Source organism: Megascapheus bottae, chromosome 21, assembly GCF_031878675.1.
Source record: "Megascapheus bottae isolate mThoBot1 chromosome 21, mThoBot2.hap1, whole genome shotgun sequence".
In the NCBI taxonomy this organism is placed as follows: domain Eukaryota; kingdom Metazoa; phylum Chordata; class Mammalia; order Rodentia; family Geomyidae; genus Megascapheus; species Megascapheus bottae.
This window is the reverse complement of record NC_143529.1, coordinates 29,494,415-29,519,640: the sequence shown is the minus strand read 5'-3', so window position 1 is coordinate 29,519,640 and position 25,226 is coordinate 29,494,415. Positions and strand designations below refer to the sequence as shown.

The 25,226-nt window shown below is 37.0% G+C and overlaps 1 protein-coding gene across 3 annotated transcripts in view; it reads left to right on the top strand.

The window, feature by feature from the left end:
* The window catches only part of Dock10 (dedicator of cytokinesis 10), a 199,647-nt gene that overhangs the window by 114,896 nt on the left and 59,525 nt on the right, over positions 1–25,226 (top strand). For all 3 annotated transcript variants that reach the window (XM_090354914.1, XM_090354915.1, XM_090354916.1), the window contains exons 14-25: positions 611–693; positions 5,798–5,920; positions 8,393–8,472; positions 10,897–11,084; positions 12,209–12,274; positions 14,135–14,227; positions 15,445–15,568; positions 15,763–15,884; positions 17,419–17,505; positions 19,370–19,462; positions 22,751–22,869; positions 24,334–24,403. In XM_090354914.1, coding sequence (XP_090211040.1) covers positions 611–693; positions 5,798–5,920; positions 8,393–8,472; positions 10,897–11,084; positions 12,209–12,274; positions 14,135–14,227; positions 15,445–15,568; positions 15,763–15,884; positions 17,419–17,505; positions 19,370–19,462; positions 22,751–22,869; positions 24,334–24,403 — 1,248 coding nt within the window. The remainder of the gene's footprint in view (positions 1–610; positions 694–5,797; positions 5,921–8,392; positions 8,473–10,896; positions 11,085–12,208; positions 12,275–14,134; positions 14,228–15,444; positions 15,569–15,762; positions 15,885–17,418; positions 17,506–19,369; positions 19,463–22,750; positions 22,870–24,333; positions 24,404–25,226) is intronic.

The window sequence follows — 25,226 nt, the reverse complement described above, 5'->3', positions numbered from 1 at the left end:
ATTTTCTTATAAATAATTTGGCTCACTTTCAAGAAATTAAGTACAAGGCTGATCTGTTAAGTTTGATAAATTTATCATTTTAAACATTTACTTATTAGTGAAATAAACATATACCAAGAAAATTAATATATATGTATATGATACATACATACACATATATATTGGTTTATGGGGTTTTTTTTTAGCTTAGCAGTTTCTGACCTCTGAGAATCTATTCAAGGAAAAAAATTTTAATACTGATAAAGTTTTAATCCCAAGAGTTAATGTGTAGTGAAAAGTTAGATATTATCTGAGTAATAGATCAGCAATGAAAATGATAAACTAAATCAAAAAGTAAGATAGATAATTATGTCCCTAGTGCCAACGAAAAAGGGAATACTGGAAGGGCCTTGAATGATAGAAACAGAGGTAATGTCATCTGCTTTTACTGTACTTTTAAATGATGAAATTATACATTGTCATTGTTTCTGAATAAATATAAAATATATTTATTTTCCATGGCAAAATAATACATTAAGAAAGTAGCTCATAAAAATTAAATTTGGATATGTGTATAAATCTAGAGTAACAGTGTTCCTAAAGAATATTTTTTTTTAATTTTTTCCTTTAGTTTGCACAAAAGATACTGAAATCCAACAGACAATTCTGTAGCAAGTTAGGGAAATACCGCATGCCATTTGCTTGGGCAGTGAGGTAAGTTTACTCCCACAACCAACAGAATAGATGCACAGTATTTATAGAGTACGTTGAAAGCTTGAATTTTTTATGTACCAGTACTGAGGCTTAAACTTGGGGCCTGAGAGTGTTTCTTAGAATTTTCCATTTTGAACCCCTTTGTCTTACATATGTTTGTGTTTATGTTTGTGTATATGTGTGTGTGTGTGTGCATGAGTCTGTGTGTGTGTGCTTTGAACTGCTTTGTTCAAGGGTGGTGCTCTACCACTTGTGCCACAGGCCCACTTCTGGTGTTTTGCAGTTAACCAAACATAAGAGTCTGCATGCTTTCCTGCCTGTGTTGGATTCAAACCATGATCCTCAGATCTCAACTTCCTGAATAGCTAGGATTCCAGGTGTGAGCCACTAGCACCCAGAATTACTTATTATTTTTAATGGACCATATCTGGAGACATGCATCTATTTCATTAGATAACTTAGCAAGAGACGTTATGCTTGAAGGTCCTGGTTACATAGTGTGGTTATGACCATGTATGCTGTGGGTTCCTTGTATAGACCAAATCAAAATCATAACTTGTTTACTATGCATGTTTGATTTAACAAACCATTGACATTATGCTAATACTGAAAATCTGATTTGCGAAAAAAAATTCTGATGAATGCACTCTGATGTCCTATATAGGTGTATGCTCTCACCTTTGCATAGAGGTTGGGTCTGTAGGTGGATGTCTAACTGAAGTCATCAGATTGATTGTTAAAATTTCAAATTAACATAACCGAATTTTCCCATATCAGTGACTATGACATAAGTGCTGAGTTCTCTGGGCACTTAAAATGGGTCAATCACTTGGACATACAAGAACAGAATTTGCTCTTTGTGTCTGCTTAATCATCAACTACATTTGTCTTTCTCAGTCTTTTTCATTGGTGTGAGAAGAGGTACAGGACTTTCTTGAAGGAAGAAGAGATCACACAGTTGTTCATGATGGGGACATTCAGACCAAACTTGACAATGTTAGTTACAGTTTTGAAGTCATATTTAAGGCTGAGGACAAGCAGATACAGGAAAAAGAAATGTGGAAATTTGGGCATCTGAAAACCCAAGACCTACTCCTGTGTCTCCAGCAACTAGTTCACCCTCAGGGAGCCCTGTATAGCAAAGGATAAAGAAGCCACGTCCAGAACCCAACCAGTAGTCTAGAGGAGAACTACTTGAGCTGGATTCTTTCTCCAAGTCTCAGGGTTTCTATCTATACCTTGGAAAAGATAACATCTGCCTCCCAGATAGTATGTAATGTCAGGTGCAGAACTCATTTGGCATAAAGCACTTCACGACTACCCACATACCTCCACAATGGCTTATGTCTCCAGCCCTAGCTCTCCAGAAGCTGAGCTCTGAGAATAACAATAGGAAGCCATCCCAAGCAAGGCAGTGTATAAAATTACAATTTCCAGTTAACCAGTCTGGAAATACACATATAGCAGAAATGGCAAAGTGGAAATAGCCTTAAATGAAACAGCCAAAAGACAGTACCCAGACCTTGAGTGTAAGCCCTAGTATGAGCACAAGAAAGAAAAAGGACATAATGAATATTATTGTATTTTTATTCTCTGTCTTTCCTACACAACAATAGCCAATGCTACAACATTTCACATTTAACAAAATGCTGTTTATACATATTTAATCATTTACATTTGACTGCTTGTATTTCTGATAAATGTCAATAGGAAGGATAACTAGCTGTAACTTAACAAATCAAGCATTTTCATATTACTTACTAAATATTCTCAGATCTCACTAGAAAAGTTGATGGGGCAAGTAGAGGCAAGCTGTTCCTTGTAAAAGTAAAATAATCCAGTATTGCAATAGTATAGTACAGCTATAAAACACATTTTCACTGTAAGGATCCAGCATTGTTCTGAAATTTTAAAAGTAGGTATTTCAAAGTGAGAGGCAGATCTGAGTCAAAATTCTAAGGCTTCTTCTGTACAAATCAAGAAAAAATCAGGCAAGTCACTAGTCTTCATTTACTTCCATTTTTTTAATCTACAAAAGAGAATACTCATCCACTCCAATTGATTGGATAGAGATATGTTCCCAATTAAAGAGGATAAGTCTTACTTTAGTATTATAATTAAAAGTCACTGTGGAGACCACATTTAGCTCTGTAAGTAAGTTACATTTCTGGCAAATTTGGTTCATTGAAGAATAACATGGAAAATGAAAGCTTAAAGAATGACCTATTCTTCGAAGAACCTGAGATATAATAAGAACAACATCTTTTGAACATACAACAGACTTTGAAATTGTGTCATAAAATAAGCTGTAAAGAAGACAGATGAATTTTCTAGAAAGCTGACATTATTATTATTATCATCATCATCATCATCATCATCATCATCATCATCATCATCATCATTATTTTCTGGAACATGGGGCTTGAGCTCAGCCTGGGCACTGTCCCTACCCTTGAGCCAAGCCTCACTTCCCATTTTCTAGAGGTTAATTAGAGATAAGATTCTCAGGACCTTTGGTGCCCTGGCTGGCTTTGAACCTTGATCCTCAGATCTCAGCCTCCTGAGTAGCTAGGATTACAGGCGTGACCCACAGTGCCCTGGAAGGAGCTGACATTATTAACAGCTCTTAAGGTAATTATTTCTAAGAAAGGAAATCCAACAGAACCACAAACTCGTGCTATAATCATGCCAGATTAGTGGTTTGGTTTTTGGTTAGGAAACGATAGAGCTCCTCAATTTGTGTATAAAAATGCAGTTTGCACTTACATAACTTGTCTGACAAATGAAAAAGAAAATGACAAGAAGCACAGTCCCTCAGAGAGCTAACCTCGAAAAAGTGGACAATCCCATCAAAGATTTTCATTTCACCTTCACAACATAAAGACTGCGTCAAGAAAATACTAGCAGGATAAGCAGAAGGTGTTCACTTTTTGATCATTTTGACAAGAAATAGCTTCCAGATTTACTTTAATGCCTTGTTGATTCTGCCAACCAACTCTCTGGTTGCCTTTCTTCCTATTGTACCTTTGAGCTGCCTTTGTGTTTCACAGAATAATTCGGAGTGTACCTTAAACATTCTGGTCCTTATGAACCAACTGTCATTAAAATCGCAATATCAATAATAATGCTTATGACCATGTTTATGCCAGATGTAACCATCCCACGTACTGTAGCACACAGATGCTTGGCATTGTGGGTAGAATTTTGTTTGCTGTTAATCTGAGAGTTATTGTTCTATTTGGAGAGAGATAGAGACAGCCAGAGACAGAAGCAGAGATAAAAGAAAAAAAAAAGAAAGGGAAATAAACAGAAACTACAAATGTGATTTTTTTTCTCTCTATCCCCTTTATTTGTGCTGCTTCTGAGTGCACCCATCAAGACTAAGCCCACTCTCTCTCCAATCCTACCTCAAATGCCAGGGTTCTGGGATCTTCATAATAAACTAATCATTGCTCAATTGTGTCAGTTGGAACAGTGCGCCATGTCCCAGCCATCCTGAAACTGTCAGTACAATGAGTCAGCTCTTTGGTCCCTTGCCAACTAATATATTTGCTGATTATCAGGACAGGTGGTTTGGCCCTGTGTGAAAACTTTTCCCAGGGAGCTGTGTACTACATCCCTGTTATGATAACTGTCTAATCTAAAGCTGTGAATATGAGAGAAACAGGCAACACAACTCACACATATTAATGTATTTGAAGTCACCAGCTCATTTAAACTTTACTATTCAAGCTCAGATGAACTTCCTCTCAAGTTGAGAAATCGATTCATTTCAACATGGCACATGCTTGAACAAAAGACCTGTAAAAGACGTTAGTCACAGCCATTTCAAGCCCAGTGTTTCATTCTGTCTTTCCAATGTTACTTGATAGAAGGACTTTGTATTTTCCTTCAGTCAGTACTTAACAAGGAAAATGAGGAGATAGCTTAAAGTCTACAAACTCTGGGCCTATTTTCTGTGTTATAGTATAGTAAAGCCCTAAGATATTATATCCTTTTCTATGACCATTTCAGTCTAATTACTGCAATATTTTCTTTATTTAAATAATGATAAAAATTATTCAGAAGAAATTTAAACATTCAGCATTTCTTCAACATTGAAGAAAAAGAAATATATATGATCTAGTTTTTCTTTGGCAGATATGTATAATAAATTTTGGGAGTTGGATTACCTAAATTCTAAGTGTAAGTAGGTAGGTGGGGGGGCGGAGAGAGGTGGATAGACATGTACATAACTACATGTAAATAGCAGGCACTACTATATTATTTGGACAAAGACAATTTATGTATTTTAACTATGTCATAAAGTACACTGAAATGGATCAAAGAAAAAATGGCTCAGCTCATAATATTATCCCTATTTCATGAAAATATATAAAACTCATTTGTCATTATCTCTTTACTGAAAGCCATAACATGGACTTACAGCCACAAAAATGTCTCATGATTGTCACCGTGACTCTCTGCTCACATAAACATCCTTACCTCTCTCTACTCTTTGTAAGTCTTAATGGTGTCACCCACAGTGAATGAATGGTCCTGTCTTTCCCAGTTAGGCTATATTAAGGCTCTTGCCTATAATCCTAGATTCCCAGGAGGCTGAGATCTGAGATTCAGTTCTAAGCCAGACTGGGTAGGAAAGACTTCAAGACTCTTATCTCCAATTAACCAGCAAAAAGCTGTGGCTAAACTTGTAGACACTGATCCTGATCAAAAGAAGCTTAGATACAGTATCTAGACCTTGAATTTAAGCCCCAGAACTAGCACGCGCGTGCGCGTGCGCACACACACATATACACACACACACACACAAATTTCTGTTTTTCTCCATTTCCCTTTAACCAAAGTTTTGATATGTTACTATAGGTAAATGGTCATGAAACAAAACCAAAGTTGTAATATGAACTGCTGCCACTTTAGATATATAAAGTTGCAAATAAATAAAATTTTTTGTTCAAAAACTTTTCTTGATGTTTATTTTTCATAAACTTTCTAGAGTTCCTTCCACTATAAAGAGGAAATTTCACTAGTTCAGTCACATTAAAAACCCAACTTCATAAATAGTATTCAAATACTAGCTTGAAGAAATGTTATTTTCTTTCAGATCAGTATTTAAGGACAACCAGGGAAATGTGGACAGAGACTCAAGATTTTCACCATTGTATAGACAAGAAAGCAGCAAGATTTCAACTGAGGACCTCCTTAAACTAGTGTCAGATTACAGGAGGTATGTTTGGGTGAAGGGAAGGGATGCTCCTTAAATTCATGTAGGTCAATAGTGATGTCAGTGTTGATTTATTCACTCCGTATAACAATAGCTCATGACTTTAGTTTCAGATGTCCAGACTTCTCCTGGAACTGATGTTTCTCTGGTGATTGCACACACAACTCCAAATAGTGCTTTATGAGCTGAGTAGAGTGGTACTCACCTGTAATCCCAATTACTCAGTATGCAGACACAGAAAGATTTCAAGTTCAAAGCCATTGTGTAGGCCAAGTTCTTAATGATACCTTGTCTCAAATATACAAAATAAAAAGAGCGGGTGGGGGGATGACTCAAGTGGTAGATTGCCTGGGTTTAATTCCCTGTACTGAAAAATCAAGGTGACTTTACTAAAAGTATATGGAACACTATCATATCACATTGGACTGCATCAGTTACCATAGATGTGTAGCGAACCACCAAAAAAGTTAGCAGTTTGGAGCGGCATCCCTTATTCCACAGTCGCAGCTTGACTCTCCACTCAGGGCAGGCTGGGGAGATCATCTCAGGCCAGAAGACCCACTCACAAGAGAGCTCACTTAGAGAATGTCAGCTGGTGATGACCAGTGATTGCTGGGACCATAGATTGTCCTGGGTACTGTGGCTCTTACCACTTCTCCATCATATTATATTGTTGTGAATTTAGTCGATCATCATAGTTACATCTTACAACTACTTTCAGAAAAGAACAGGGATTATAGCTAAGTGAAAGAAATATACAACTGCCACTCTTTTAAACGAATCACAATCCAACCTTGATAATGATAAAAAAAAAAAAAAGAAATCACTGGTTAAACTCCACTCTGACAGATCTGATATCCTTGTACCCTAAGTAGAACATTTCTACCTTTCCACCTATGAATCAGCCATCTCCTTTTCAAGACAAAAGCAATACAGTGTTTATAAACCAAGTATGATTAATATTTCTGCAGCACCAGTATTCTGTAGGCTTCTATTTAACTGGAAGCAAGGTTTCCGCACTGTTCTTTTTATTCTGGAGGATTTTAAAAAGGCAAAGTTAAAATTCTGAATCAATCTGACTTCTCTGTGGTCCAGTATAAATCCTTTTACCACAAAGAGACCTTCCTTGCCTTTCTTCATCACTGATTATGGCCTAAATCCGCCCAAAGGATCTTTGCAAGGCTACCCAATACACCATGAGGAAATAAGGGCTTTTTTTGCCAATGTAATGAAGTATGAGCAGTTGGAATACTGAGCAGATGGGAGTAGGCAACAAATTTGGAGTGAACTGATATAAAGAGAAGAAACAAAACCCTTAGTACCAATGAATAGCAAAGGAACTGATCACAGTAACAGTTGAGCAGCGTCTAGAATACACAGTGCGTTGCAGACACTAACTTCTCTTGTGGAATGTTCACACTGCTAAGTGTCTAACAATTCTCTGGGTGGAAAAAAATTAGATTATATTAATGACCAATTTCTGTCTTGTAAATCCTCCTATGTTGCTGATTTCATGCTACTAGTAGGTTTTACCTGAACCACAGGGCTAGGAAAGGATATGGTCAGCAATTCAATTGTATTTCCATCACAGTTCTGGCATAGATAATCTTATCGTGTTATAAAAGAATTAGGAAGTGATGAACATTGAGTACTTATTAGCTTTATCATTTGCTTCATGTTAAGTTGGTATAATTTAATTTCTCATACTAGCTGTGTTCAACACTGGCAGCCAAATGCCTGAAAATTTTAGCATTAAGCTTTCCAAGACTGAGAGGAGCTGACTCGGAAGGCCTTCTGTACATTTTCCATCAAAGTGAATTTCCTAAGGGATGTGATAGCTCAGCAGCTTCCATGCTGTTATAGAAGAAGACGGGTAAGGGGCATAGGGAAGGAGGAAGAGAGTATGAGGACTCAGACTTAGGGAGAAAATGTGGGGAAAGAGAAGTGATAGACACAATCTGCCCACCTGCACACATGCACTGGAGGGCTGAGAGGAACACTTCTGCCCTTGCTTTTTGATGAAGAGGACAAATACAGACTCTTAGTATCTATACCAAAGAATCCTTGCTTACAAAGCTTGATGCTCACTGTGAACTCAAATTGCCTCAATTGAGCACCTTTTAACAAAACTAAATACTTGGCTCTTACACTCGGTTGCCATTCGTGTAAGTGAAGTAAGAAATAATAAAATTAAAGTATTCTTTGGAATGTCTCTAAGTTGGTTCCTCCTTGTTTTTTTAATCATACTCACAGTGGCACCTCAAATTTAGTTCACAAAAATTAAGCTAGCAAAGACAACGAATGCATCACAGATTATTTGAGGTCTAATATGAGGTCTAATATGTGCCCTTCTCAAAGCAGAGAATTACAGTAGATTGATTTTTGTTGAAAATAATTGTGTGTGTGTGTGTGTGCGCGTGTGTGTGCGCGCGCGCGTGAGCACAAGTGTTCATGTGTGCTTGTGTACTTTCACAGGGCTGACCGGATAAGCAAAATGCAGACAATACCTGGAAGCCTGGATATTGCTGTGGACAACATTCCTTTGGAACACCCAAGTATGATGATGCCATCACAGTTTACTTCTAGCATTTTGAATATATACTGGGTTATTTTTATTTGTTTTTGTTTTCTTTTAGGGTTAAATAACGGTTGGTTATAAGACAAGGAAGAGGTTGTTTGTATTCAAAATGGATATGGAATTCATTATACTTCAGAAATTTCAGAATTCTTGTTTCTTCTTTAAGACAAAGAATGAGTATTGTCATCTAAGAGAGAATTCTGGGTAGCATAACAATGAGTTGGTGTGCAAATCTGGATTTAATTTAAATTTAAAAATCCTTAAAACCCTGAGGAAACATGGTCTGATGATAGAGGCCTGTAATCCTAGTTATTTTTTGGGGTGAAGAAAGGAAGATCATGAAATAAAAGCTATCCTGGGCAAAATTAGAAAGAACCTACCTCTCAAAAACAAAATGGAAAACAAAAAGAAGCAGAGATAAATCAAGTGGTAGAGTGCTCAAGGCCCTACATTCGATCTCCAGTACCCCAACAACAAACAAAACCAAGAATAGCAACCAAACTCCATGGAGGAAATAGAATAAGATCAGGATAAAAATAAGAGGAGTCAGGCTTATATAGATGGATAGCTCATAATGGAAGAATGTATATTCTATTCAATTCCTGTGACTCAAAACAGAGAATGTTTCTATCCCACTGTGCTGTGTAGGGCGGCACGAAACATGTAATCACTCCAGGACCATGCAAGTGCTTGCAACTGAAATAGTCTCAGGCTCACCAATTTTGTTAAAGAGACCTAGTTTTGTAGAATGGAGTAGAAAAACTGCCTAGGTTGGTGAAAATCAAAATTTCAGAGGCTGTGATTAACCTACAAATGAGGGTTTCACAATTTAGAATGAATTAAAGCTTCCTATGTAGCATGACAATCATAGAAAGGGCTATTAGCACAGGATATTTGGATAACCATTAGCACTATTAAGTTTTTCCATTCTTGTCATTTCCCACAAATCATTTTAATAAGAAATATAATGTGTACTTTAACTTAAGCCCTGATGCCAAATCATTTTTATATTGATTGGTGTGAGAAAAAAAACACTAAGGATATTATTTGCTATTTCCTCTACCTGATTTGGGAGAATAGGGCTTTTATTAATTATGGAAAAGAAACACAAGGAAAGAGTTAGCTAAATGTTCACTCTGAAATCATTGTAACACATTAGAGAAATTTGAGCAGATAATGAAAATATTATAACTGATATTTGAAAAAGTAGATATCTGATGCACAGATACACTTAGGTAATCATCTTGTTTTATCTGAGTGCAGGAAGCTTCTGGATGAGGTGAGGGCAGGTTGGAGGCCTTGATCACTTTTTAGCCTTCCAACTGTTTAGTTATGTTGATTTTGATTTACAGCTTCCTGATGGTTTTTCCTCCCTTCCTTTCTTTCCTCCTTTTTCTCTTTTTCTTTCATTCTTCCTTTCTTTCCTTTTTAACAATGTTTAGCCAAAGGACTGTTCCTATGAAGTTAGGTTTTAAAAGTTTGAAAAATTCAACAGAAAATAAAATATACCAAATCATAGAAAAAGACATTGAGGCCCTCACTTGGAAATCATTCCATAGAGAAAATTAGCTATGAATCTATCTGATATGACCAGTATAGGCCCATTGGACACTTTCTAACATCTATAATCTTTTTGTACTATCATTATTACTATTGTTATTATTATTATATTGGTACTGGAGCTTGAGCTTAGAGTCTTGAACTTTTGCTTGCATACAGCAAACATTGTATCACTTATGCCATACTGACAGACCAACATTTTTCTGATTAATCGAAGATGAAGTCTCACAGATTTTTTTTTTGCCCAGGCTGGCTTCAAACCACTGTCTTTCAGGTCTCAGTCTCCTGAGTAGCAAGGATTTCAGATGTGATCCATCCATCTTTCTACAGTTGTGTAGCAAAAGTCAGTGGTTTATTCCTTTTCTCATAAAATCTAGTCTGTGTATTCAGATGGTTATTACTTTGTAACTGAGCACAGATAATCAAGAAGCTGAAGTATCCAAGTCATGAGCTTGAGACCAGCCTAAGATATATAGTTTAAGATAAGCTTGATCTATACAAATGAGACCTTGTTAACAAGCAACAACCACAACAAAAGGAAATTTGAAATTTTTACTTTTAGAGAATGGGAAAGAGTAACTTTAGACATAGAAAAGGGCTCTAAGTCTATCTAAAAGATTTACCAAATGTTAGTCATGAATCTTTATATGAAGTAGATAACTCAACTATCTATAATGCCAACATCCTACAAAGTTTTCCTACTAGCATCCCATAGCATTAGTTGTTATTCAAGGATGGAGTTTTGATTTTGAGTGGTGGATTCATCTTAAAATATGTTAAGTATTGTTCATTTTAAAAGAATCCTATTAAATGACAAACTCTTATTTTCTGATTTTTTAAGACTGTGTAACATCGTCCTTTATCCCTGTCAAGCCTTTCGACCTGATGGCTCAATCTGAACCAACGGTGGAAGTAGAAGAATTCATCTATGACTCAACAAAGCACTGTCGTCCTTATAGAGTATATAAAAATCAAATTTACATTTACCCCAGACACCTCAAGTATGACAGCCAGAAATGTTTCAATAAGGTAGGCCATGAGTTTCCGAGACTTTATCTTTACCCCAATTAGATCACACAAGGAGAATTGGTGAATAGGCACTGCAAATAACAGTAACTGGGAACTACACTTGCAATAGAAAATCATGCAGAAAAAATGCTTATCAAGAGGTGGGTTCATCTTAGACTTCATTTTAACATTTCAGATGCAGCAGGGTACTGGTAGATCATGCCTACAATCCTTCTTACTCAAGAGGCTGAGATCTGGGGATCTAGGTTTGAAGCCAGCTCCCAGGCAAAGACACCCATGAAATTCTTTTTTTGCATATATTTTTATTGTAATTAATAGAAGGGTTACATTATAGAAGATAGAAGGTGCATTACTTCACATACATTAATACCCTTTCTCATGTCTTGTTCCCATTTCCCTCCCCACACCCCAGCCCCTCATCTTGTTTTCCCCCCTTCCCTATCTGATTTCAATTAACCAAAAACACATATATACAATATATCAGATAAGAAGGTGAAATACTGTAACAATATGAGATAACCAAGGGGGGACACCAAAAGAGATAAGAGATAACATAGTACATTAAGGACAACAATCACTCATTATATGGCTTTTGTTTCTATATCCTGGAGGTCCTTTCATTTAGCTCTTATGTCCAGCCTACCAGCTGAAAGTAGGAGTATGATTCAAAAGTGGTAGAGTGCCAGCCATGAGCAAAACAGCTGAAGAAGAGCAAAGGCACCCCCAGTTCAAGAAGAATTTATAAAAGATTAACAGTTTAGTATTTAGCATGATCTTACACAGCTGCCGATGATTTGTCTTAGAATTGTTCATCTTCAACTTTTTCAACACATTTATAATTCTTTCTGAAATAAACCCTAAATAAATGATCCAGACCATTTTTTTCATTGCCTTTAATACTCTCAAAATAGCATGCCTTCCCCTTTCAATGTAATTTCTTTCTTTTAAATCTCTCCAAATCCTTTTACTATTTCTGAAAACTGTAGATAATGTCCCAAGAAAATGCTGGTTATTCTGTGTTTTTCAGACTTAATTAGAGGTGACTTATTTTAGGCGCATAGATTATGTTGCAGCATCTTTTAAAAGGAAATTATAACTTGCACGTTCCCTCACTATAATTTCAGGCACGAAACATTACCGTGTGCATTGAATTCAAAAACTCTGATGAAGAAGGAGCCAAGCCCGTGAAGGTGAGCAAGTCAGCAAGGGGCAGGAAATAAAGATGGGGAGGCAGTTGCCCTGTCCTCATCCACGCTCGGGGGAGAGGTGTTATCCATTGATTTGTGGGAGAAAAGGAAGGCACCTAATACATTCCTTTTAGAATCTGGTGCCTGTGGCTTATATGTGTAATCCTAGCTACTCAAAAGGCTGAGCTCTGATGACTGAGATTCCAGTCAGCCCTGGCAGAAAAGTCTATGAGAGTCTTATTTCTAGTTCACCAGCCTGAAGTGGAATTGTGGTTCAATTAGTAGAGCACCAGCCTTGAGCGAAAGGCTAAGGAAGCCCTGAAGTACACACACACACACACACACACACACACACACACACACACACACACACACACACACACACACACAGGTTGTTTGAGATTTCCCACAATTTGCCTGATTTAACAAAGACCGTTCGAATTAAGTCTACAGCTTTCCTGTAAACTGTTCGTGATTTGGTAGAGTTAGGGAGAAGCCATTCTAATGTAAAATAAGTACAAAGTTTGCATCTGGAGAATTCTGAGCTTTCCACTTCCCACCTCAACACACTCATTTAGAGCTGCACATCCCAGTTAGCCATGAGGTTAACAGCAGAAGACTGCTATAATGTCCTGGTATCTAACACACAGAGCCCAAGAATGCCTAGCACACACTGGTGCAGGGTGCTGTGGTCACATGCCCAAGGTTTGGAAAATAGCTAAGAGAAATAAGTACCTGGTTGCAGATTCCAGGAATTAATAAAACTGTGATGTTTGAATCTGTGTTCCTTTAACTTCTAAAAGTACAACTGTTTAGACTTGTTTTCATTTTAGAGTATTCAAACAATGAAGTAACCTATGAAAATAGAAGGGAAAGTTATTTTTAGTGGGCCAACACCCAGCTCTTAGCTATCTGTTTCACAGATAGCTAGATTGTAAAGGACAAAGCCAATTTCTGTCAAACTACACCATCCAACCACTTGGTCAGGCATAAGTCCAATGCTCTGATTTGTACTACCAAGAAAATCTGTAGCCTTATTCAGTTTGAGAATGATAATGCATCTTGCAGTTTTTCAGAATAACCATGAGCCACCATCTGTATTCATAGGCATCAAGCTCCACAAAAGTGCTAGTGCAGGAGGGAAAACATTGCATGAAATACGGTTAGTTGTTAAGCAACACAGTGACCAGACAGCAAACATGCCAAGTCTGTTAGAGCAATATTCTGTGGGAAAAAGTGACAGAAGAGAAGAATCATCACAGGTGTGTGATTCCTGTAGTTCATTATATCTTACATGCCACCCAAAGATACAGTCCCATTGTGAGGCTCTGGAGGTGCCTCTACGCTGAGAAGCCTGTAAAGTGAATGACTTGAAGAAGCCATATCTCATCCTGTGGCCTGAGTGGGGATGAGGGAAGATAGCATTCAATATGAGGACCCTACGATACTAGCTCAGCTTTTGTGGTTGGATGCTGACACGCCTGGGGTTGAGATCCAGCTGAACCCAAGACCTGATTTTAGACCTGAGCTGGTTTCATGGTCCCTTCAAGAAATCATGCTGCAGACATCCACCTTGAACAAACTAGTGCATATCTCGTGGTAATAAAAATTCAGATTGCAAAGGTATCCAAGTATTTTCCTCTGCTGTTAAAACGCATCAGATGAATGCTAAAAGCTTTTTGATCTTTTCATTATCCCAATAGACAATAAATACAGAACACCAACAAGGTTGAATGCTGACTACACTTCTCGGCCTAACTGATTATCACTCAGTGTGTCATGGTCCTGGGATTCGTAACTGACCTTTTTCCACTTGGGGATGTTTCCAGATCCTCATAATTGTTGGACTTTAATTTTTAACAGTGTATTTATGGAAAACCAGGGGAACCTCTCTTCATATCAGCTGCCTACACAGCCGTTCTACATCATTCCCAGAATCCAGATTTCTCTGACGAGGTAAGGACCAGGCCTCTGATGCTCAGAGACTACTAAAAAGGATGATGATCAGGTCAGACACTCTCCCAGGCATATTTCAGACTAAGGACACCTACCAGTATTTATCAACTAGATCAACTGGTGTAAGATGTTGCAAATTCAAATGTATCTTGTTGTGCCAAACACAAGCCTCCTTTATGCCAGGCAGCAGGCTCTATTTCAAAGCATGTATCATTTTATTTCATTTCTATAGCTATTATTACCTTCCTACTTTATGGATGAGGAAACTGAGCCTCAGATAGGTAAAGTAACTTTGAGTAAAGTAACTTTGCCAAGATGTCCAAATTAGTAAGTGACAAATTCAAACCAGATTGCATGAATCTAGAGGTAGACGTTTCACTACTCTGTTACAGTATATATTTTTTTAAAAATCATTGGTTGATGTAGTAGCACAACATGTAATTCCATCACTTGAAGGATGAGACTGGGGAATGTAGAGTTCAAGGCCACCCTGAATTACATAACAAGTTACAAGCTGGCCTAGACTAGCTAACAAGACCCATACTTAAAGAAAAAAATATCCAATGATAACCACAACAAGAATCACTAAGACAATAGTTAATTATTATGTGCATAATAGTTTGTGTGATAACAACAGCGATTAAATTTAATTTCTAATAGTAAAGGTCAGAACGAATTCAACAAGGCTACCTGGCTTTAGAAGGGTCTACATAGGGGACTCTGTTTCCTTACCAGTTCTAGAGATAGCATTCTTGGTTTGCAATTTCTTTCCCACATTCTCAGCACTTTGACCTACTTTTGTTTTCAAATCTCCTCTGACTCCTGACTCTCCTGCCTTCCTTTTTATAAGGACCTTTATGATTATAATGTGTTCCCTTGGCAAACCTGGAATAAATTCCCCATTGCGTGGTCATTAATTCAACCACACCTACAAAGTCCCTTTTGCCATGTGAGATATTCACAGGTTCTGAGAATTTGAACAGAAAGGTCAACTTTGGTAGTGGAGGAGGTGGGAGTTGAGGCATTTTTCTGTTCACTCCACTTTGCTGCATATAAATTATTTAAAAATTAATTAATGAACCAGCCTGGTAACATCATCTTCCAGCTCAATATCCATTTAAGGCACCTAATTTTTCTCCACAAACTCAACATCCAAGATGAAAGAAAATGAAGGGAAAGAATTGTTGTCACATTGTAGAATATTCACTGTATTGCAGGTGAAGATTGAGCTACCAACACAGCTCCATGAGAAACACCATATTTTATTTTCTTTCTATCATGTCACATGTGACATCAATGCCAAAGCCAATGCCAAAAAGAAGGAGGCACTGGAAACTTCAGGTACTGACGTGGGAAGCTATCTGAAGTACTGTTGCTTCTGTGTATCTGTTTGACTTGAGTTGGAGAACATTTGAAGAAGTTCTGATTTATTGCTTATAGTGCATGTGGTGTTTATACGTGACGGATATGTGTGTTTCCTCTCTTACCATAGATGGTTGTGCTCAAAAGTTTCCTCTTTGTTGTTCTTTGCACAGTGGGGTATGCTTGGCTTCCTCTGATGAAACATGATCAGATAGCTTCTCAAGAGCACTGTGTCCCAGTAGCAACGACTCTGCCACCTCATTACTTAAGCATCCAAGATCCTGCAAATGGAAAGGTATTCATTAAAGGGAAAATAAAAACACATCAGCTAAATGGCGCAGCATTTTTTTTTACTCTGCTAAGTATATATCAAGACCAGTGTGTGTGTGTGTGTGTGTGTGTGTGTGTGTGTGTTGCAACTATAACCATCCAAACTCTTTTTTTTTCAGCAGGTTAACATTTTTTTTTAATTTTTTATTGTAATTAGTAAAAGGGTTACATGATATTTGCCAGATAGAAGGTGCATTAATTCACATACATTGATACCCTTTCACGTGTCTTGGTACCCATTACCCTACCCCCCGCCCCTCCACCCATCTTGGTTTTCCCCCCTTCCCTATCAAATTTCAAATAACCAAGTACAACTAAATTCAATATATCAGATAACAAAGTGAGATACTGTAACAATATGAGATGATCAAGTGACAGCAAAGGAGATGAGAGACAACATAGTACATTAAGGACAACAATCATTCATTATATGGCTTTTGTTTCACTATCCTGGAAGTCCTTTCAATTAGCTTCACATTATATGGCCTTATGTATCAGGATTTTGCTCTATTGCAGATCTCTGCTAGTAGAGCCCAGGGTTTCTACTGATTATGACAAATGAGGGAAACCATTGAGCCTAAATTCCTTTGAGTCTGGCTTACTTCACTAAATATGATTTTTTCTAAGTCTTTCCATTTCCTAACAAATGGGGCAATGTCATTCTTTCTGATAGCAGCATAGAATTCCATTGTGTACAAATACCACAACTTGTTGATCCACTCTTCAATAGAGGGACATCTAGGTTGGTTCCATATCTTTGCTATGGTGAATAGTGCTGCGATGAACATTGTTGTGCTAGTGGATTTAGTATGCCCTTGTTTCTGGATGGTTGGGTAAATGCCAAGTAGTGGAATTGCTGGGTCATATGGGAGTTGTATGTTTAGCCTTTTAAGGCACTGCCACACTGCTTTCCATAGTGGTTGAACGAGTTTGCACTCCCACCAACAGTGTAGTAGTGATCCCTCCTGGCCACATTCCCTCCAGCATCTGTTATTATTCGTTTTCCTGATCCTGGCCATTCTAACTGGAGTGAGGTGGAATCTTGGAGTTGTTTTGATTTGCATTTCTTTTATGACCAGAGATGTTGAGCATTTCTTCATGTGTCTATAGGCCATTTTTGTTTCTTCTTCAGAGAAGACTCTCTTTAAGTCTTTGGCCCATTTTTTAATGGGATGGTTGTTTACTTTGGAGATTAGTTTTGGAGTGATTCAATTTTTTGAGTTGTTGATATATTTTAGATATGAACCATCCAAACTCTTTGTTTAGCTTATGGTTACTAGGAATGACTAATATATATATAATTCATATATAAATATATATATATATCCCTTGCTGTCATATTGATCTTATTTCCCATACTTCCCAAAGCACTGAAGTCTTTTCTTTTCCATCTCCATGGTAATGTTCATCGTATAGGATAGCAAATAATCACAAACTCACCTGTTTCATTTTCTTCCCCTCAACGTCTCGCACTGCTAATGCCAAACTCTTTTTCGCAGCATGGCGGGAATGATGTTAAGTGGGTTGATGGTGGCAAACCCCTCTTCAAAGTGTCAACCTTTGTGGTGTCGACCGTAAATACTCAGGTGAGCCAATGTCATGAGAATGTCCTCTGCCACACAAGTCCTAAGGTCACTCCATAAACCCACACGCCATAAAGCTTCAGACCAAAATACTACAGGTATATTTCACAGAAAAAAATACATACTTTACAGCATGGTCCCTTCTACTTTTAAATGTTAGAAAAAAAACATTCTGGACATTTACCCAAAACTAGCCCTTAATTTTTCATGTCATCTCAGGGCCATGAAGTTGGCAGAAACTCATTGGAGAATCATAGTAGCAAGTGTTGCTTAGTCAATAGGTCATTGTACCACCAGCCCCCTACTCTACAGCTCACAGTACTTACATTCCCTTCAGAAAAATTGTTTCAATAAAATAGCTCTACTTAAAGTTTTGATAAGGATCAAAATGAAAAAATGTATATACAAAATATTTCTTGAGCTTAAAATGATTTCTGTACATAATTAGTTATGATTAAATTACCCCAGGTCCCACTTTTTGCAGCAAGGAATCCTGATTTTCCATTTTTGCTTTATGTTGCTATATTTCTGGTTCATGTTTGTCTCCTGGGAACAGTGAAATAATCCTGTTACCATTAATATATTATATATACTAAATGTATAATGGGTATGTATCTGTTGCATATATATACATATATACATACACATGTGATCAAGCAATTAAATTTTATCCCCATAATTCCAGTGCTCCAAGACAGATTTGATCCTCACCCCTAGTCCCGAAATCACAGTTGTTTTTAAACCCATCTTACATCAGTTTCTAAGTACCTAAGGCTCTGTCATCACCTATTCTTTCAAACCACACCACATCACTTCCCTCAAGATAGCTTTGACATTGGTTCCCCATCAACCAAGAAGGCATCTCTCCCTCTCTCTTTTCCCTCTTGTCTCTTCTCACTGTCTGGTTGAGTCACACCCATCTTTCAGGTCTTTAGTCAGCTGTCACTTCCTCCCTCGCTGTTCTCTGATGGGACAGCCTAAAGTATGTTGTCTTGTCACCTGCCCAAATGGCGTCACTCTTTCTGATGGAAATTTTCAAACTTACCAATAAGTAGGTGCATGTGTGGAAGTTGTGACATGATGCTGGCCTCCCCACCATGACAGAAGGTTCATTCGTAGAAGAAGGAATCCTGACCACCTTGCTGTATAGTCTGCCTTGAGTTCTTGTCAGAGGCCTGGCACACAGTCAGCTTTTCATACATAAGGACTAGCAAGGCAAATCAATGAAGGGACATTTCAGAAGAAAAAGACATCTGTCTTTGGTTTGAAAAAGCACATCAAGGAAGCACCATCATATTTCCAACTTCAGGGAAATCCATGGCCTGATATCCCTCTAAAATCACTGAATACTGGAGAAACAAGAAAAGTTCACCCAAATTCTCTCTCATTTCCTGAGTCCACAACTCAGTATAGAATAGAATTTAGTCAAAGTCTAAATAGCTTTTAAGGGTAATAGTTAGTTTTATCTAATTATCTCGTAATTTTATCTTATTATCTTCCTAATATCAGACTGACAGGGCATTCTAAACCTAAAACTATCTCTGTGTGTATTTAAAAGTATGATCTTTCCTATGTATTAAGGAATCTATAAAATATGTTGGCAGAAATTGATAAATTAAGAATAGTACAGCCAAACAAAACAACACAACTTTTAAGATTTAAGTAAGAAGAAGTGGGCTTTGCAGTTTTGATGGAGCCTTTGTTGGGCTAAATTTCCAGTGGAAATGGAAGTTCTGTCAGCCTTAGGCTACATAAACTCGTGTCTGTGGACACACCCACCCAGAAGTAGTACCCATCTCCCAGCACAACACTGCTTGTCATACTGCTGAGCCTTTATCATTAAGAAATACTTCTTTTGCTATTGCAGGATCCACATGTGAATGCATTTTTCCAGCAGTGTCAAAAGAGAGAAAAGGACATGTCTCAGTCACCTACCTCAAGCTTCGTGCGCTCTTGTAAGGTAACATAACATGAAAGTAACCTCAGTGGTTTCCCAGGTAAACATCATTTACTTTCCACTGAAGAGCAACTGAAGATTTCAGAACAACTTACCCAGAGTAAAGGATTTCATTTCACAATTTCTACAGAGTTCTGTCTGTTGACTTAAAAAAAGGCAAAATTTAGGAGATTTATATTAAAAATGAATTGAATTGAAAATAAGAACCTATTTATTATAACTCATTAAGTGGAGCATCCTATTAACACCTTCCTAAAAATAATAAAGAGGGAAGCAAGATAACAGGGCACTGTGGAACTACAGTTTCATACCCATGTTCTGATAATCACCTATGCACTATTGTTATTTCCTTATTTATTGAGTTGACAAATAAAATTTATGTAAGTATGATCATGCGCAAAACATGATGATTTGAAATATGAATATACTGTACAATCTCTAGATCAAAGTAATTCATATGTATATTACCTCACATATTACCAGTTTTGTGGCCAGAATATTTAAAATCTGCCATCAAAGATTTGTTTAAAAATGCAATCGTTAAAAACCATTGTTGCCATGTTGTTTAGTACGTCCTTCAACTTATTCATCCCGACTGAAATTTTGTACCCATGGGCCGACATCCTCCCAACATTCTTCTCCCCAGCTTCTTACAACTACCATTATACTTCTATGAATTCAGCTCATTTAGATTCCACATATGAATAAGATCAGGTGGTGTGTGTCATTCTGTGTCTGGTCTACTTAATTTAGTATTATGTTTTCCAAGTTCAAAGATACCAAAATGAGTTTCTTTTTCCTTAAGGCAGAAAGCTATTGTATTGTGTAGGTGCACCATAGTTTCTTGATCCATTCATCTGTTGTTAGAAACTTGGGTTTACTCCTTATATTTTATGGAATGCATTCTATATTTTATTTTATGGAATATCTATATCTATTATGACTAACATATAAGAAAGAGCAAATCAGATCCTGTTGATGAATACTGAGTAGAAAGATTGCTGAAGAATGAAGCAGTTCTTTTAAAAAATTTTACAGGACTATTTCTTTTTTATTATGGTCGTCTAATTTACATTCCTATCAACAGTGTGCGTGGCTCCCTTCTCTCTACATCATGAATAGCATTTGGTATCTTTTGTCTGTTTGATTACAGCCATTCTGACAAGGTTAGCTGACACCTTATGTGATTAAATTTGCATTTTTCTCTGAGTATTAGTGATTTTGAGTGTTTTTCTATGTACCTGTCAATAGTTTAGAGATCTTTAGAAAAATTTCTTTACAGATCTTTGGCTACATTTTAAATTGTTATTTATTTACTTACGATTGAGGGTTAGCCTTTTTTCTCCAAATTCCTAATACAGTTTAGATATTTACCTGTCATCAGATACATGGTTCTAAATAATTTCTACCCAGTCCATAGATTGCCTTATCACTCTGTCAGTTGTTTCTTAGGCTTTGAGAAAAGATTTCTGGTTTGATAAAATCCTATTTGTCTGTTTACCTGTATTTCTGAAGACATTTTGAAATATATATAACATAATATATCATATATAAGTAGATATGATTATACTATATATGCTATATAGTATATAATATAAAAATGCATATATGCATTACATGTGTTACATATTTACATACATGTTATATAAAATTGCGCACATATAGTATGTAATTATACATATATAATTATATGTACACTGTATAATTATGAATTATATATTATATAGATTGCATGCTATCTGATATATAATATAGTAAATATAATATATTGATATATATTATGTTACATATAATATATAACATATACAATATAATAACTATAATATATTATATCTATGCAATTATATGTGTTATGTATTATATTTTACATATAATATATTATATATTATATCTATGTTCCAGGTACCAGTAGCTCATGCCTGTAACCCTACCTTCTTTGGGTGCTGACTATGGGAAGCTCACAATTCAAGGATAGCTTAGGAAGAACCATACACAAGACCCCTTCTCAGCCCCTAGCTTGGCTCAGTGGTGCATACCTACCATCCTAAGCTGTGTGACAGGAACTTGTTTGGGACAATCATAAGCCAGGCCAGCCTGGGAGGGAAAAAAAAGTCCCATGATTCTTTTGCAAGCCTCCATGGAAGAAAAGCTGCATGCAGTGCATGCACCTGTGATCCTGTCCAGGGTAGATTCCTAGAGTCTGCAGATCATGATTCGGAAGCATGCATGGGTAGAAAGAAAGATCATATCACAAAAATGTCAGTAATACTTCTTCCGACCATAATGCATTTGGGCTATTCCCATAATTTGTCTATGGCAAACTGTCCAGCAGTTAACATGGGTACGTGCAGGTGGCTTTATGGTATCCTGACTTGCAGTCTTTTGGAGAAATACCCAAGAGTGCTATTGCTGTATCATAGGATAGTTCCAGTTTTAGTTTTTGAGGAAGCTCCCATCCTTCCTTCTATAAAGGTTGCATTAATTTGCATTTCCACCAACACTATAATGAGACTCCTTTTTTCACACACATCCTCAATGCATTTGTTGTTCATATTCTTAATGATGGCCATTCTGACTGGAGTGAGATGAATTTGGAAAATTACATTGAGTGAAATTAGTATAAAGTCAACAAAGGGCACATGTTTTTTCACACATGTGGAAGGTATGTGTAAATGTATATGAACACACAAGATCACTTCCAAGACCAAACCGACTAAGAGTGTGTTACAGGAAGGAGTGCCCACTCATAGTGTAACTCCCCTGGACAACTAATAGTTCTGAATGGATACCAGGAAGCTGCAACATACCTTGCCTGAAAAGGGTGAGGCTTAGGGGAAGGAAATGCATAAGTGATAAATAGAAGGACCAATGGTGGATGAATACAATCATGCTACTACTAAATTACACTTGTGAAGATGGAACTGAGAAACCTGACGGGATAGGAGGTGGGCTGAGAGTGGTCAAAAGGCACATTGTACCCGTAAAGTGGCCTGTTGAATTGTAACATACTACTACTTAAAGATAATAAAATGAGATAGAAATAAATAAATATGCATGTGGTAAAATAAAATGACCAGTGAAAAACAGGCTAAAGACATGGCTCAGTAGCATTATTTCAGCAAAGCAAGCCTGAGGCCTTCGTTTCAAACCCCTAGTTCTTCCTCAATCAATATCAAAGCTCTAAGTTTTCAAGACAAGTTTGAGAGTTCAGAAGTATCTGAACATTGAAGTCTTTCATCTGAAACATTCTTTTCATTTAATTGGTATCTTTTTTCTGCCAATTTATGACAGAATCTGTTAAATGTGGAAAAGATTCATGCAATCATGAGTTTCCTGCCTATCATCTTGAATCAGCTCTTCAAGGTTCTGTTACAGAATGAGGAGGATGAAATAAGCAGCACAGTCACCAGGTAACAGCACCACGCCTGGGGAGAAGAGGCTGCCATCTTGGGTCTCACAAAACCTTGATTATTTGCTTTTAACTGTGATGCTAACAATTTCATTTGAACATGTCTCAGATTTAAGTATTTCTTGCTCTTGAATCTTTTTCTTCTGATACCCTATCATTATCATTTAGTCATGAAGCAATCATAATTTCTCATTTATAACTGTTAGTGTTTTAAATTAAAGATTTAATCACATATTCATTACTCGTTTTTTAAAATTAGTTTTAGTGTTCTGAATTAAAAACTAATTAAAATGTTTACAGGATCTGCCAAGCCACTGGCGGCTCATGTATTCTATAATCCTAGCCACCTAGGAAGCTGAAATCTGAGGAAGGAGGGTCGAAGCAGAAAATTCCACTTGACATTTTTGTTCAGTTAACCACCAAAACACCAGAAGTGGATGTATGGCTCCAGTAGTAGATCTTCAGCCTTGAGTGAAACAGATAAGGATCAGTGCCTAAGTCTTAAGTTTAAGTCTTAGTTCTAGCCCCCCAAAATAAAAAAATACATATTTACACTGTCTTTCTTACTTGCAAGCATATTAGTTATCTTTTCAGAATAAAGTATTTTAGCTAGTAAAGCTCTGAAGATCTAGTAAATGGAACTATTTGTAATGGTTCCACCGCTAGCCTGTTTTGAACCCAGATTTGAAGTTACTAACTACGCCTAAAACTAATGTTGTTTTCAGCTGAGCAGATTTGTCTATGTGAATATTTTTATTAAATAATTTTTATTGTGATTAATAGAAGGGTTACATTATATTCACCAGATAGAAGATGCATAACTTCACAAACATTGATACCCTTTCTCATGACATGGTCTTTTTTAAATATGAAAGCTAACAGGTTTTTGAAATCCTGGTATATTCCTAAGCACGCAAGTCACAGAGTAAGCAGTAGTTACTAACATGAAATCATCAACGTATACTGTCATTGCTACCTGAAATCTTAGCTCAGCTAAGGGAAAATAAATCAAAGCCGAAAACTTACTGCTAGATCTCAACATAATCGTTTTTGACAGGGTATATATTCTACCTGTCTGTTATACGGCAATCCCTTTGCAAATAGACTATGTTAATTAGTCCAAGATTAAAAGTCTTCCCTTTCAATTCCATCCTTAAAAAATGATGTCTTATCCAAGAATACAGTGTCAGCAAATGTGTTTGTCATAGATAGTGCACTAAAGTGGGGTAGAAATTTCCAATATGTTCTTACAACCATGAGACACTATCTATGCCTTTTTGTTCAGACACAGCAATATTGAAAATATCTCACTGAGGATAATTAATGCCCAGTATTAGGGAATAAGAAAGGCAGGAAAAGAGTGTGGCCTTGGTTCACTCATTCATTCTTCAATACGAATTTACCTCGTGTGCTAATGACAAAGTGATACTTCGAGGAGGGCTGCTGAACAGCTTTGCTCTTCCAGGGTTCTCACCGATATTGTGGCCAAGTGCCATGAGGAGCAGCTCGACCATTCCGTCCAGTCATACATTAAGGTAGGAAATTGCCACGTGTTCACTCCTCATCTTCCTCTGCTGTGCGGCTTGCCTCATTTCCTGTCACAAGAAAAGGAAAGTTCTTACCCTTTAGCTACAGGTGTACACAGTGGCACCATTAAGAATTCCATTTCTCCCCAGTGATGGGCTAGATGTATTGTTTAAATGTATAAATGTCTGAAAAGTGTGTACATGTACAATTGAATCTGTATGTAAAGGAGAGAGGAAAAAAGAGAAAAATTGAAGTGTTGTTCTTTGGAAGTTGGCAGGACAAATAGGTGAACTTCCTATGCTAATAGAAGGAAGACGTTTTTGTATGGATTTGTGGCTCTGTGCTTTTTCTGTAATGTTTTCTTAGCTCTTTTTATTGTTTTCTCAGGCATTATTTCATTTTCCCAGTTACTGTATATTTGTACCTGCTTCTGGTATGTTAAGTCCTTTATCTTCTGGCATGAACCACTTGCCCATCTCATTTGTACGCACAGCTTTCTCAGTGTTGTCAAGTATTCACCCAGAGACATTTTTATGCTCATTTCCAGTTGGCCTGTCAATCAATGCCAGTGAACTTGTGATGATGTTTGCACCCTCATAGCTACAACCTAAATGTCCTTTTCTTGAATAAAAAAGAAAGAACCCACCCAGAGGCAAAAATACAAATAACTTACTTTTTAAGATGTAGAGGACCCACTTTTTTGCTTTTCTATGCCTCAGTTAAACCTTTCTTGCGACATTGATGTTTTTAAACTAAGACAATATATACTCTTATATGTGGACATGTAACTAGTCAAGAATTTAAGTGTACTGTGCTGGAAATAATGTTTTT